The sequence below is a fragment of the Tenrec ecaudatus genome, chromosome 9, assembly GCF_050624435.1.
Source record: "Tenrec ecaudatus isolate mTenEca1 chromosome 9, mTenEca1.hap1, whole genome shotgun sequence".
Classification (NCBI taxonomy): Eukaryota; Metazoa; Chordata; class Mammalia; order Afrosoricida; family Tenrecidae; genus Tenrec; species Tenrec ecaudatus.
This window is the reverse complement of record NC_134538.1, coordinates 76,681,285-76,694,242: the sequence shown is the minus strand read 5'-3', so window position 1 is coordinate 76,694,242 and position 12,958 is coordinate 76,681,285. Positions and strand designations below refer to the sequence as shown.

The window sequence follows — 12,958 nt, the reverse complement described above, 5'->3', positions numbered from 1 at the left end:
CAGCAGCTGCGTGCAGAAATGCTACTGCAAGCCACAGCGGGCTGAGCAGCACTCTTGCAAGATGTCAGAACTGTCCACCATTACTCTGTAAGTGTGCGTGGCCGTGGCTGTGGCCGGGGCCTCCTGGAGGGGAGGGGGGCCGCATGCTGCCGCCGCCACCACCTCCGCTGCCTCAGGCTTGAGTCCTGCCAAGCAGTGCCCCCAGCCCGGCCGCCCCTGCTGTTGCATGTTGGCGCTCTGTGTGTCTCGTGAGTCCTCTGCAGCCTGTGCCGTGGGTGCCGAGGGGAGGGTGCAGGATGGAACTGTGGGCTGCCGGAACTGGAGTGGGGCCCGGGCTTAGGAGGAATCCGCCCTGGAGCCTCTGTGATGTGTGGCTTGCTGGAAATCCTCTGGGCTTCAGTCTTTGCATTGTTTCTGGGTCCTGGAGTCTGAGTTCCTGTAAGGCAGTCCCCTGCGCCAGGCAGGGAGCCTCCAGCCACAGAGCCCTCAGATACGCCAAGCCGAGATCAGCCCATTTAAGCCCCACAACACCCCTCGGAGGTGGGTACTTGGATCAGCTCCGGGCTGCAGATGAGGAAACTGAAGCACTGAGAGGCTAAGTGATTCCCTCATGGCCACATGACTTGAACCCAGGAGTGCTAACCTTTCTGCGACAATGCCCCTCTTGGGGGCAGGAGGGAGCACCAGCATCCCCAGGCCGTCCATTGTCATCCAGGTGTCTCTCCCCATAGAAGTTCTTCTTGGTATGCTTGGCTTTTCTGCCCCTTGGAGGCCCCTGAGATCAGGAGGGCCTGGGGTGGAGCTCGGATGCTCTCTGACCTAAGCAGATTATGGGGTATCTGAGACACTGTTCTGAAAGGGGGAGTATCCGGTCCCTTTTCCAGACCTTGATCAGTCCTGGAGTAGGGGTTCCAGGCCTGCCCCATCTGCCAGTGGACCCCGGGATGGCTGGGTCTTCTGCAGAGGTCGCTGTCCGCCGGCGGGCAGGAAGGGGCTGTCCGTGCACTCTACTGTAGGGTCCCTTTGCTGCCAGTCCCTGCTCTGCCCTGTGTGTGGGGAAGAGCCTTTCTCACTGCTACTCCCACCAAGCCTGTTCTGTCTGACGCCACCACGAAAGCGAGAGAGCTTTGACCTTGCAGTTCCCAGAAGCCCCTGCAGGCACGGGCCGATGCATGAGGCCCTGCTGGTGGAGAAGCGAGGAGGGAGGGCTGTAGGAGCTGATGCTACAGTCGTGTTGCAAGCTGCTTTCTTTGCTTAGCCCCTTACATTAAGCTTCTCTGCCTAGAGTGACCACTCTAGGCAAGTCCCCAGAGGAGCCCCAAGATGTCCAGGGGAATGCATGACCAGGTCTCTCTGCTATTTCTTGGAGTCCGTTCCTGATAAAAACACTCTCTGCTGCCTTCCTGGTACCAGGCACTGGGCATGGTTTGGGGTTGGGGGTGATCAAGGTCAGGGTGGCCTGCATGGAGTTCCCAGTCAGGCTCAAGTTTACAGCCTCTGTGGCCCCTGGGTGGCACTCACCGACCACAGTTAAATGTTTGGATGGTAACCCAAATGTTGGCGGTTCAAATCTACCCAGCGGTACCTTGGAAGAAAGAGCTGGGTGTCTGCTTCCAAGAAACCAGCCCTTAGAAACCGAGGGGAGTGCCATCTGACCCCAAGCCACACGCGGCTGCCGCCTTTGGGAGTGGATTCAGTGGCAGCGTGCAGTTTTGGTTCTGGGATCTGAGACTCCATCCTTCACGGAACAGGCATTTTTCCAGAAGTCAGGGTGGCACCCACTGTGGGTGAGAAAAGACATCAGAAGGCAGCACCCCTGCCTTCAGGGAGACAGAGCCTGAGAGAAGACAAACAAACAGAGCTGGAAAGGAAAGACAGACATCCCAGGCCCTGTCTGGGTCCAGAGGAGGGGCCCACTCACACCCTGTGTCCTGGAGCACAATAGATGACCAAGGCAGCTGGCGACGGTGGTGGGATGGGCAGGGGCCCAGCCCCAGGGGCCTCTATTTTCCAGGCTGAGCCTTGGGGACCTCAGGCCATTCCTCCTTGTCGGCCCCCATCCTCCTCACTGCCGCGCCCCTCTCCCATCCTTCTCTTTCCATGGGCACTAGGAAGCGTAGGCCTCACAGGGGACCATGGGCCACCATCTCCAGAAATCCAGAGTCCCCACATTTCACAGCGTTGTTGTGGGACCATTTTCTGAGATAGGATGACAGGGGTGGTGTTAGATCCGGTGGCTGCCCTCACTCTTGTGCTTTCCCCTAGGTCCAGCGGGACATCCTGTTCCCACCTCACTCCCCAGGGACCTGGGCCTGCCCTGAATAGGGCCGGCCACTTTTTCAGTGCAGGAGTAGGCTCTTTGGGGAGGTCTAGGCCATATGGGTTATGAGTTAGATTGCAATCCCCAAGGTCAGCAGTTGAAAACCACCAGCTGCTGTTCTGTGAGAGAATGACAGGGCTTTCTACTCCTGTAAAGAGTTACAGTCTCAGAAGCTCCCAGGGACAGTTCTACCTTGTCCTGTAGGGTCACTGTGAGTTGGCATTGACTCAATGGCCATGAATTCGGTTTTGGAGTTTTAGAGGAAGCCAGCTTGATGGTGGGAAGAGATAAGATCTCACCCTTGCAGGGCTTCTAAGAACGCGCTGACCCCTCACTGGGGTGCACGATCATGTGCTTATCAAAACACACAATCATGAAGTTTCAGCCTGCCCCTCTCTGCCCTGCACCCTCAATTCACAGCCCAGTCTACAGAGGCCCTGGGCATATAGGGGAGTGCCCAGAGAGCCCTTCTCTGGAGGAGCCAAATCCCCGTGGACCCATCTCCCCCCTCTCCTTCCTCAGAGCAGCCTTCTCCTCTCCTGCTGACACACACCCCTCTGATGTAGCTGACATATGGTTCTCTGTGCCCAGCATTGGGAAGTCCTTCTGAGAATCCATCCCAAGCCTTTCCTGTTCTGATCCCCCATCACCCAGCAGGTGTTCCCACCTAGTGTCTGCAAACCCTCGGGCTGCTCACGGAGGCCTATGGGACCTCATAGCAGAGCAGGAGGGCATCTGTTCTCTTTGAGGACCCGTCACACCCCTGGTGCCACCCAGGCTTTGCCCTGACTTCCCTGCACAGCACATGGGAGGTCTCTGTGAATTGCATACACCCAAGTTCATTTTCAGTGGTGTCCAACTGCAGGAGCCTCTGTAGGGTCAGATGTGGCTGCAGGGAAGAATCTTCTGCAGGCTAGGGATGAATGTCTCCCCCCTACCACCCTAGAAGAGTCCAGGGGAGCCCCGAACTTTGTTAGCCACCCTCTCTTCTCCTAGGCCTTGGGCTGGCCCAGTTAGGTGAGGATAAGCGGGGGTTCACACAGCAGGGTTGCCCAGATCTTAGGGAGAGAAATGATCTGGGCCCAAGATTCTCTGCCCTCTGTCACTCTGGTCCCTGGCACCCCCGGCAGATGTCGCCCTTTCTCCCGACAGACGGCTGGCCCGCTCCACCCTGCTGCTCATCCCGCTGTTTGGAATTCACTACACGGTCTTCGCCTTCTCCCCCGAGAACGTCAGCAAGAGAGAGAGACTGGTGTTTGAGCTGGGGCTGGGCTCCTTCCAGGTAGGCTGCCATGGGGTGGGTGGGCAGGGAGCGCCTGGCTGCAGACCTGCTGCTGCCTCTGGAGATGTCTCTAAACTATGCTCTGGGTTTCCCAGTCCCACCTGTGAAACAGGATTAGAGCAGGCATCGGTCAGCTGTGAGCACCCTTTTTGTTTTCCTCCCTTCTGGGCTTCCTGGGGGGGGGAGACACACCCATGGGTGGGGGACCCATTTGGATGGCTAAGCTGGGCTGCTCTTGGGTGCTCTGAGGTGGCATGTCCCCAGCCCTTACTGTTGGCCTGGTGCAGTGTCCCCAGGAGACGTCTGTCCACAGACTGGCTTTGGTGGGCAGGACTCCTTACACAGAGCGTGGTCCCCAGCATAGGACCTGGACACAAGGAGCTAGCTGAAGGGCCTGGGTGGGTGGTGTGAAAATAAACGACTTGGGGTTCAGATAGAAACTCATCGAATGAAAGGAATAAGGAGACAGAGCTGTAAACCAGGGAGGGGCGGTTGGAGAGACAGTGGGTCCAGGCAGGCACCGGCGACCTCCTTGAGTGTCCCCGGGAAACACATCTCCTGCAGCTGTGGATGGTGCCATCTGATTCCCATGCTCTGAAAGGTGCTCCGTGCCTCTGACTTTGACCTCCCCCTGCCGCTGTCTCAATTCAAGGCCATTTCACCAGTGCAGCATTCATTGTTAGCCCCGGTGGGGCTGGGTGCCTGCTGGACAGAGCCCTGGTCCCCGCCTGAGTCCAGGGCTAGGGTCCCCGTCTCTACCCTCATGACACATTCTGGGATCTGACTGGACCTTCGTTTCTGGGATAAGAGGGGATAATTCTCTTTAGTCTGTTGACGGGGAAAGAATTCTAAATGCCAGGAATGTATGTAAATCTATATATGTCACGTAACTAAATGCCTACACTGGGCAGTACTTCATCCACATGGGGTGTGTATATGTCCAAGAGTGCAGGGCTGGAGGGAGGTGGAAAGGGGAGGTGGTGGGGGCTAAAGATGGCACAGGTCAGTTCTGATTGGAGGGACAGAGGAGGAAGAGGCAAGGTCTGGTCCTCAGGGAGCCGGCAGGCTGGTTGGGGGCACCCAGAGGTCAGTGCCAGTGGCAGTGGGCAACGTGCTAGAATGGGCCTTTGTGGGGGAGCCAGGGAAGGTGCCATCCCAGATCAGGGGGCAGTGGGAGGGACTGTGGCCAACTACTGGACTTCTAGGCCCATCTTCTCAGGGCAGAACGTGGCCCATCCTACCCCAGGCCTCTGGAGGAATGGCCCCGTTCCACACAGGGCAGCCAGGCCAGTGCTGCTTCCTGGCCCCTCCTCCATGCAGCATGCTGGAAGACTGCTCACGTGCGAGCTCTCATGTCTGTCTTGCACTCTCTCCCCAGGGCTTCGTCGTGGCTGTCCTGTACTGCTTCCTGAACGGGGAGGTAAGACTCCGACCCGTGGGCTCTAAGCAGAGAAGACAGGGCCAACTGGGGGAGCAGGGAGGGAGCGCAGTGGGTGGCCTGCTGGCAGCCCAATGCAGAGGTTCCTCTGCAGGCCAGGGCTCTGCTGGGCTCCCTGGATGAAGAGGCAGCTTCCTGCATCAGGTGGACACCTTCTGGCCCTACTTTGCCTCTGGTGCATCTAAGGCCCCACATCTAGGCTGGGAAGGAAGGCATCTGTTTGGCAGAGGATGGATCTCTCCAGGGGATTGAGTGGATGGGCCGGGGGTTGTCGCATGGTCTGTGGTCACCAATACAGCCTACTGAGGAGACATAGACAGCTAGGTAGAAAAAGGGCCAGGTCCTGGTACCCACCGCTACCATGGGCAGGGTGAGGGCAGAGCCAGCCTGCCCCAACCAAACTGGTGCCTCCCTAGAGTAGGGACAGTGGGGCCTTAGAAGAGGTGCCTGAGGCCCTTTAGGAAACTCATTTCAGAGCTATGGTTTGGGGACAGGCCCGCTAGCTTATTTGGGGTGAGGTTTCGGAGCAGTGATCAGAACAGAGGTGCTGTTGGTGAATGGGATGGGTTCAGGGAGTGATGGGGATCACCGCATGAGTGGTTGGGTCTGAACTACGTGGCTTGAAGACCTCAGGCAGCCCCTCCCTCTGTGGCCTATAAGCAACCAGAAGGTTGGATTCCCTGGTCTCCAGGGTCCGCTGTAGGAGTGTCAGATTAGGGTAGACAGGACCCTCCAGGGTGGGGCTGGCCAAGCTAAGACCCTGAGGGGGATGGTATGCAGCTTGTTCAGGGCTGGGTTTGATCTACCACCTGCCGGAGATGGCACAGGGCCCGACAGCCTTTCCTTCCACTGTACAAAAAGTTAGTTATGAGTTAGAGGTCCACCTCAGTGCCAGGTGACCACAGTCAAGGACCTGCAGTGGGCATGGGAGGTCAAGGAGAGGCTGGGGTTAGGGGTAGGGGAAGCTACAGCTTGGCAGTTTTGCACCACAGAGATGGAGACTGGATCTCACCCTACACCCCCTCACCAAGCAAAGATCTGCTACCTGGGGCCATGTTTCTCCACCTTGTCTGCACACTGGGACCCCAGATGCCTGGGACGTATCCCTGAGAGATTGATGTACTTATTTGGGGGCTTGGTATCGAACCTCTGGGTATTTAGAAGTTTCCAGGGCTTGTAATGTGCAGCCAACAGCAGATGGTCCCTTCCTTGACCTACCTGTCCTGGGGGCTGCTTTACAAAGATCCTTTGAGAGGCCACCAGGGATTAGCTTCTGACTGTAGGATGTTCAGTGTCAGGAGCCGAGGTCCACAGACGCCATTGGAAGGGCTTTGCACAGCTAGTGGTATGAAGGCCAACTGTGTGGCTACATCCCTGTGACCCCTGGACAGCAGATTGCATCTGGGCACATCAGCAGGGAGCCAAGGGCTGCTTGATGTGGGGTTGGCCGTGCGGGGGTCTGACAGGTGGCTGTCCCTGGGAGTAACGGCTAGCTTCCTCCCTGCAGGTACAGGCGGAGATCAAGCGCAAGTGGCGGAGCTGGAAGGTGAACCGCTATTTCACCATGGACTTCAAGCACCGGCACCCATCCCTGGCCAGCAGTGGTGTCAATGGGGGCACCCAACTCTCCATCCTGAGCAAAAGCAGCTCCCAGATCCGCATGTCTGGCCTCCCGGCTGACAACCTGGCCACCTGAGTCCCACCCCGTGTCCCCTCCTCTCCTCCATAGCACAGGTGGGGGCGGTGGGCAGGAGAGTGGTGCGTGGCCCATGCGTGTTTGCACCTCTTCCCTTCCCCTGGCTGGCCTGAGCTGCTGGCTTGGCTCCTGGATGAGGGGATAAGGATGCAGGGCACAGACCGTTATGTCCCCTCTTAATTTTTGACACTGGCCTCTTCCAGCCCTGGCTCCCTGGGTCCTGACCCCAGACCTGTAAATAACTCCTCCAATTTGGAAAAGTTGCCACCTGCCTTGCCCCTTGGTCCAGTGTCCTTGCTCACGTCCAGCTAGGCCCCCAGCTCCATCTCCACTGCATTTCCACCAGCCTCCATGGCGGCCTGACCCCTGTGAGCGGAGGTCAAACAGATAGTCCTGCCCCAGCAGTGTCTGATTCCGGGTGCGCCCCCGTGGGAGTCTGCTAACCATGCACTGCCCTTCCTGTCCTGGGCCCAGCTTTTGAGCTGGCCAGAGGGGCAGCATGACCCCAGATCAGGGGCCTCCTCATGCTTCTCCAGCGTCCAGGGCTCTGGATGCCAGACTGCTGGGTACTGGCCAGTGGGACAGAGACTTGACCATGGACAGAGGCTGTGGGTCAGAGAAAGCTCTGGTGCTTTCCCCGTGGCCCAAGAAGAAGAATCGAGAGCCTGGTATGTGGAGGGTCTGATGGAAGGAGTTTGGGAGATCTGTGGGAGAAGCCCTCTTATTTCCATCATCCCCCACCACCACCTCAAGACGGGCAGGGATTCTGCAGTCTCCCTTCTGCCCCTCCTGCTCCCAGCTTCAGTGACAGCAGGTGAGAGATGGCCCCAGAGGTGGTATCTCTGAACATGCCCACCCTAGAGCCCCTCAGCTTCCTGCTCCCCACTTCGCACGTCAAAGCCATGACTAGGATGAACCAATGAGCCAGCCACCTTCCTGTGATGTCAGCAAATTCCGAAGCCGAGCATCCTCTTCACCCACCCGCCATCTGTGGACAGTGAGGAGCCTCAGCCAGCAGCTCCTGGGACTTGGGCTCCGCTATTGAACTCTTTCTGGGACCTTTGGGCCACCAGGGGGCACGACAATTTCTGGAGAAGAAGCTCATTAAGCAGATGATGCTGATGAGGCGGGGTGGCCACGCCCCCACCCCTGCCCAGCTTCCCCAGCTGCACCTGCACCTGCACGGCCACTACCCTAAGAATCGAGAAGGAGGCAGGGCTCCTTTCTGGGAAGAAAGAGACGCGCTGTGCATTGCCATGGCCCCGTGTGGGCCCAGTTGATTCCATGTCTGCCCTTGGTGGCGTGTCTGTCTAAGTCTGTGTGCAGACTTGTCCCATGATCGTGTTCTGCAGTGTCTGGCGTTTGGGTCCAGGGACATGCTGCTCTGGCTGGTGTCATAAAGCAGAAGGGCCTAGGGGACTGGTGGGATTGTCCCTGGAGAGGCCGTCATTGACTGGGAAAGGGCCGGTTGCTCGATGAGCCGTGTCCTTGCACAGTAGAGCCCAGTTGGGTCCCCAGCCTTTGGAAAAGCAGGGGTGGAGGGAAGAGAGCAGTTGCCTTCCATGTTCCCAGCCTGAACTCAGGCTGACCAGGGGGAAGCAGGGGCCCATGCACCCAACTCCATAGTCCCCCACAGGTGGGCCACCCAGGCAGGCGTCCACTGCTGCTCCCACTTTGGACACAGCATGGAGGGTGCTGTGGCTTAGGGGGTCAGAGACCAGTCAGCCTTCTACTGCTGAGACTGTGGACTCAACACGTCAGTGTGAGACTCGGTTTCCCCATTTGTGAGATGAGGCACTCACAGTGCTTCCCGGGCTCTGCTCATGGGCAGTTATCCAGTTCAATAGCCGGGCAGGTCAAATGGCTGGTGTTACATCATTGTGTGTCTTATCTACAATTTTGATGTGCAGCTGTGTGCTACACAGATGCATGTGTGTGCGCGCGCGCGTGTGTGTGTGTGTGTGTACGGGGGTGCTGTGTATTTCTCTTTCTTAGAAATGTAACTGTCTCTTCCATTTGAGTACCACGGGGAAACTGGTGGGGTCGGGGGGTACTCTGTTCCAGAGGGAAGGGCCAGGCCAGGGGCATTTGAACAGGTGTCTTGGATGTGATGGTGATGTGCAGACGGAGTCAGACACCTGGCCCTAGCAGGGCTTCCTGTGGGGGTGGAGTGGGAAGGGGTCACTTTGGGATTACAGGAGCTGTTCCCTGAGGAGAGGCCCCACTCCTTTATCATGACCCCCACTAGCAAGTGGTCTTCCCTGTGGGAGAGGAACCCTTGTCCTTATAGATGTATCCTTCTACAATGATCAAAACACCACCCTGGCCCCCAGATCCTGTGCTGCCGCCTGAGCCCGAGCCTAGGTCCTCACAGAGGTTCTGGTTCCCGTCTGCATGGATGACTGCTTCCTTGTGACTGAATGTTCCAGGAGTGTAGGCAGCTGGCCTTCAGGGTCACAGGCAGTGTGGGGACAGCTTAAACTCTGCCCTTTTGGACCCTCTGTTTTCAAATCTGTAAAGTGGGCAGTACGTCGGAATGGTTTGTACAGGCCATCGCAGCTCTGAAATTCCCTGTCTAAACACCAGCCCAGGACTCTGAATGGGCCCCCAGTAGGGTTGAGCTATTTTTCTGGACTGAAACACATGTCTTGTGAGGAAGGGTTGGGAGACTTGGGAATGGTGGGATTAGAGGGGCAGCCCTAGAGCGGCCTGTCTCCATGTCTCTAGAGGACCAGTACTTCCGAAGGGGTTATTCTTGTTCTATGCAATCCTGAAGAACGGAACTCCAGCCCATGGGAGGCTAGCTTCTGCTTGGGACAGCGCCATTTCTCATGGCTGTCCAGACACAGAACAGTGTCCAGAGAGCGACCTCCGCCAAGTGGAGATAGGATTTCAAGTCCGGGATACTGAAGCTATCAGGGAGCCTGGGATGGGGTCAGAGCGTGGGACTCGGGTGCTGCTGAGGCTTCATGAGTCTCCATGCTAAGACCAGTCACGTTCTTTGTCTCAGTGGGAAACTGTGCCCTCCTTGAATCTGGGCCATGGATCTAGAGTTATTTCTCTCTAAAAAAGTCCCTGACCCAGGTTCTCTGGAGAGCAGAGTCAGCCCCAAGGCTTGGGATACTCTGTATCCATTCCCCCACCTCCACCGTTGACTCACCTCCTCGCTTGGTTCTTGTCAGTCCCAGGAAAGGAGAATGGAAAGGGGGTTTCTCTGAAATTCTCTGAGGACCCCTGCTCCCTTCAAAGTGGAAGCCATGAGTCCTTTGTCACTATGAGTCCCTACTTGAGCACAGGATCCACGGGCCCAGTTGGAAGAGCCTTGAGCAGGGAATGGGGAATGAGGTTTTCTCCCAGTTTTGTCAGGGACTGATTTTCCACAGAGAGAGTGCACGGGTGGGGGTGACGGGATCCACAAAAGTCGTAGAGCTGGGAGGAAGCTTGGAGTTCCTCAGATCAAAGTTTCCTGTTTGATGCATAAGAAAACACTTTGCAGGGATATCCAGCATGGCGCTCGTGTCCAGTCTGCTGTGTAATAGTCCACAGATACGGATGTGCACAGCCCCCACTTGAGCTAGAATGGCACACCCAGTAAGACATCCAATAGACATGCAGTGTTGCATGGGAGGGGCGCTGGAGATACAGAATTTCAGGACATGAGGTGCGATGTGGGAGAAGCCTGCTTACTAACCAGCTTCCCCACCGGTGAGAGTCCAAGGCCTCACCTCTCTGGACCTCAGCCTCTTCATCTGAGACATGCGCAGACAAGCTTTGCCTGGTCTACCCCACTGGTTGGAGAAAGGGTTCAAGTCACATCTTCCTGTGTGTAACGTCCTTTGGAAGCAGTCTACGTGGGGACTGGCTACTGGGATGAAGCCCTGACCCTCTTGGAAGACCGCTTTGCTATTTGTCTATGGCTACTGCTTTGAGCCCTCCCAGATTAACCTTTGCCCCATTCATTCACACCACCAGCATTGGGGACAAGGGGGCAGCCAGGAGGCTCTGGGAAACACAGAATTCCAGCATTCTCTTTGTCAGCTGTCTGCTTTTGCTCTTGGGGTTAGGATGGGGAGACATGATGCAACATTTCCATGTGAGCCTTTCAGAATCCTTTCAAGGATCTGGACTATCTCGCCAGTGGGCTGTCATGCATAACTCCTCTTTTCCTTGAGCTCCAAGTTCCGGGATGTGTGGCTTGTCTGGTGTCTGTCTGTCTGCTGTAGCTTTGCTTCTGTCAGGGCTCAAGTGGCACAGCCCTTGGCATCCCAAGCGACATGTTCCCGAGCTCACTCCTGGGAGCTGGCCCAGCCTGGGTTTCATCTCCCACGGTCAAGATACGTCCCTGCAGATCTCACTGCTGTTGCTGTCGCCGTTCATGCTGTGCTGACTACTTGGTCCAGATTTTAAGGATGTCAACTTATGTAGATGATTCAATAAATGTCTTAGCACTTTTCCCAGTGGGTTGGCAGACGTCACTGGGTGGGGAGGAGAGGTGGTGGAAGGGGTGGGGTCCTGTAAGACCTGGGCACTCCAGAGTCATGGCGTCTTTCAGCCCTGTGGTCATACTCAGCCCATGCGAGAGGTAGAAGAATGAGCTTGAGTGGGATTAGCATGGGCTTGAGAAGTTAAACTTATCTTGGTCGCCGAAATACCCACCAGGATCATGCAGCTGGAGTGGAGTCAAGGTCACTTGGAAATTTCTCCTAGAAATGGAAGAAACCCACCAAATAATGGTTGATGGCTCATGGCCTTCATATTTCCCCATGGGAATGACCCCCAGGACTCCCAATGCCTGCTTACAATGGGCCTTGTCTCCCAAGTAGCCAGGGACTCAGAACCATTGAGGTTCTTTGGGTCACCACGTGCCCTCACAGCCGTGTTTACATTCATCAGAAATGTCAGTTGCTTGCACCAGAAGGTCATTGTGGTTGATAAGGAGTTTAGGCAGGGATACTGGGAAGTTTAATTCTGCCAAGGCAGAAGAAACCACAAAAGGATTCCTGGGCCATTTCATGCCACGGAGCCCAGGAGGGTACAGCCTGCACGCCTGCTGCTTCCAGCCCAGTGGTCTGTCCTGTGCCACAGACGCAACCACAGAATTGGCACTCTTCCTGAAAGCAGAGAGTCCTGCTGCCGCCCTCCCCACACTTTTCTCACACGAGGTCATATCTGAATAAAGTCTCACGCGAGTCCATTGGATCAGCTGTGAAAAGGGAGGCTGGAATTCTGCTGGAATGTTACAGAACAGAGCAAAACCACAGGAAGGGAAGGAAGAGACTTAGACTAGGCGAGTGTCATGATGAAAATAAAGTTGACGGATCGGAGGGGAGGAGGGGTGGGGCACGGTAATGGTCCAGCGGCAGAAGGCTCGCATTCCATCACCCCCTGAGACCTGGGTTTGATTCCTAGCCAATGCCCCCCGTGTGAAGTTCACAGGTTTCAGTAGTTTCCTGACTGGGGAGTAAAGCCTTGCAGTCTGTTTCCAAACATCAGCCAGTGGATTAAAACGGTCCAGTCGGCTAGGGGCATATCACAGACTCGGGAAGCATTTCTGTTTATTATGCTTGGGGCTCCTGGAAGTTGGGGGCCAGCTCAGTAGCAGCTAATAGCAGCAACAACTAGGGGTGGGGTGGGAAAGCCAGGGAAGATCTACCTGAGATGAAGAAGCCTGCGCACCTGGAACCTCCCACCCTTATTAGAACCTCTTCTGGCAGATCCTGCAGGTTACGCCTCCTCCGTAAATAAGGAGGGGGTGAGCGGGAGTGCCAGCCAGAGGCAGTGCACTGAGCTGCGTAATGATCCAGCAAGGTCAAGGGGGCACCAGAGAGCCCGCGCTGCGGTGGCTGTACTTACATCCTGCTTTGACTGAGACCTGTGGTTGGGCCCGGATTGTGGTCGACGGGTGTGTGAAGTGAGTCAGGATCCTACCTCCCTCTCTCTTGCAATTACAACCAAGGCATTTCAATAAACAATCACTTACCAACCTTAATCCCAAATCCTCCCACCTGGCCCTAGTATGGTACTCGCTGAAGATTTCTCATGGGTTGGGTGAAAATTGCCTGGCTTCTGACGATGTCCTGCCAGATCTCAGCTCTGATAGCAGCAGCCACGTTGTTGGGGGACCCAGTCTCCACTTGGGAAGCTGGATGAAAGTGTTCAACTCAGCCAAGCAGGCTGGACGCTGGCCTCCTCTCACCTGCCCCCCAAAACCCCATTTGTAGA

General features: G+C 56.4%; 1 protein-coding gene across 2 annotated transcripts in view; it reads left to right on the top strand.

Annotated features, from left to right (window-relative positions):
- ADCYAP1R1 (ADCYAP receptor type I) overlaps positions 1-11,159 on the top strand; it is a 55,120-nt gene extending 43,961 nt beyond the window's left edge. The window contains exons 14-17 of one of the 2 annotated variants that reach the window (XM_075558214.1): positions 4-87; positions 3,473-3,602; positions 4,981-5,022; positions 6,548-11,159. In XM_075558214.1, coding sequence (XP_075414329.1) covers positions 4-87; positions 3,473-3,602; positions 4,981-5,022; positions 6,548-6,736 — 445 coding nt within the window. In that variant the 3' untranslated portion in view covers positions 6,737-11,159. The remainder of the gene's footprint in view (positions 1-3; positions 88-3,472; positions 3,603-4,980; positions 5,023-6,547) is intronic. The other variant, XM_075558212.1, reaches the window with a different exon arrangement.
- The last annotated feature ends 1,799 nt before the right edge of the window (positions 11,160-12,958 follow it).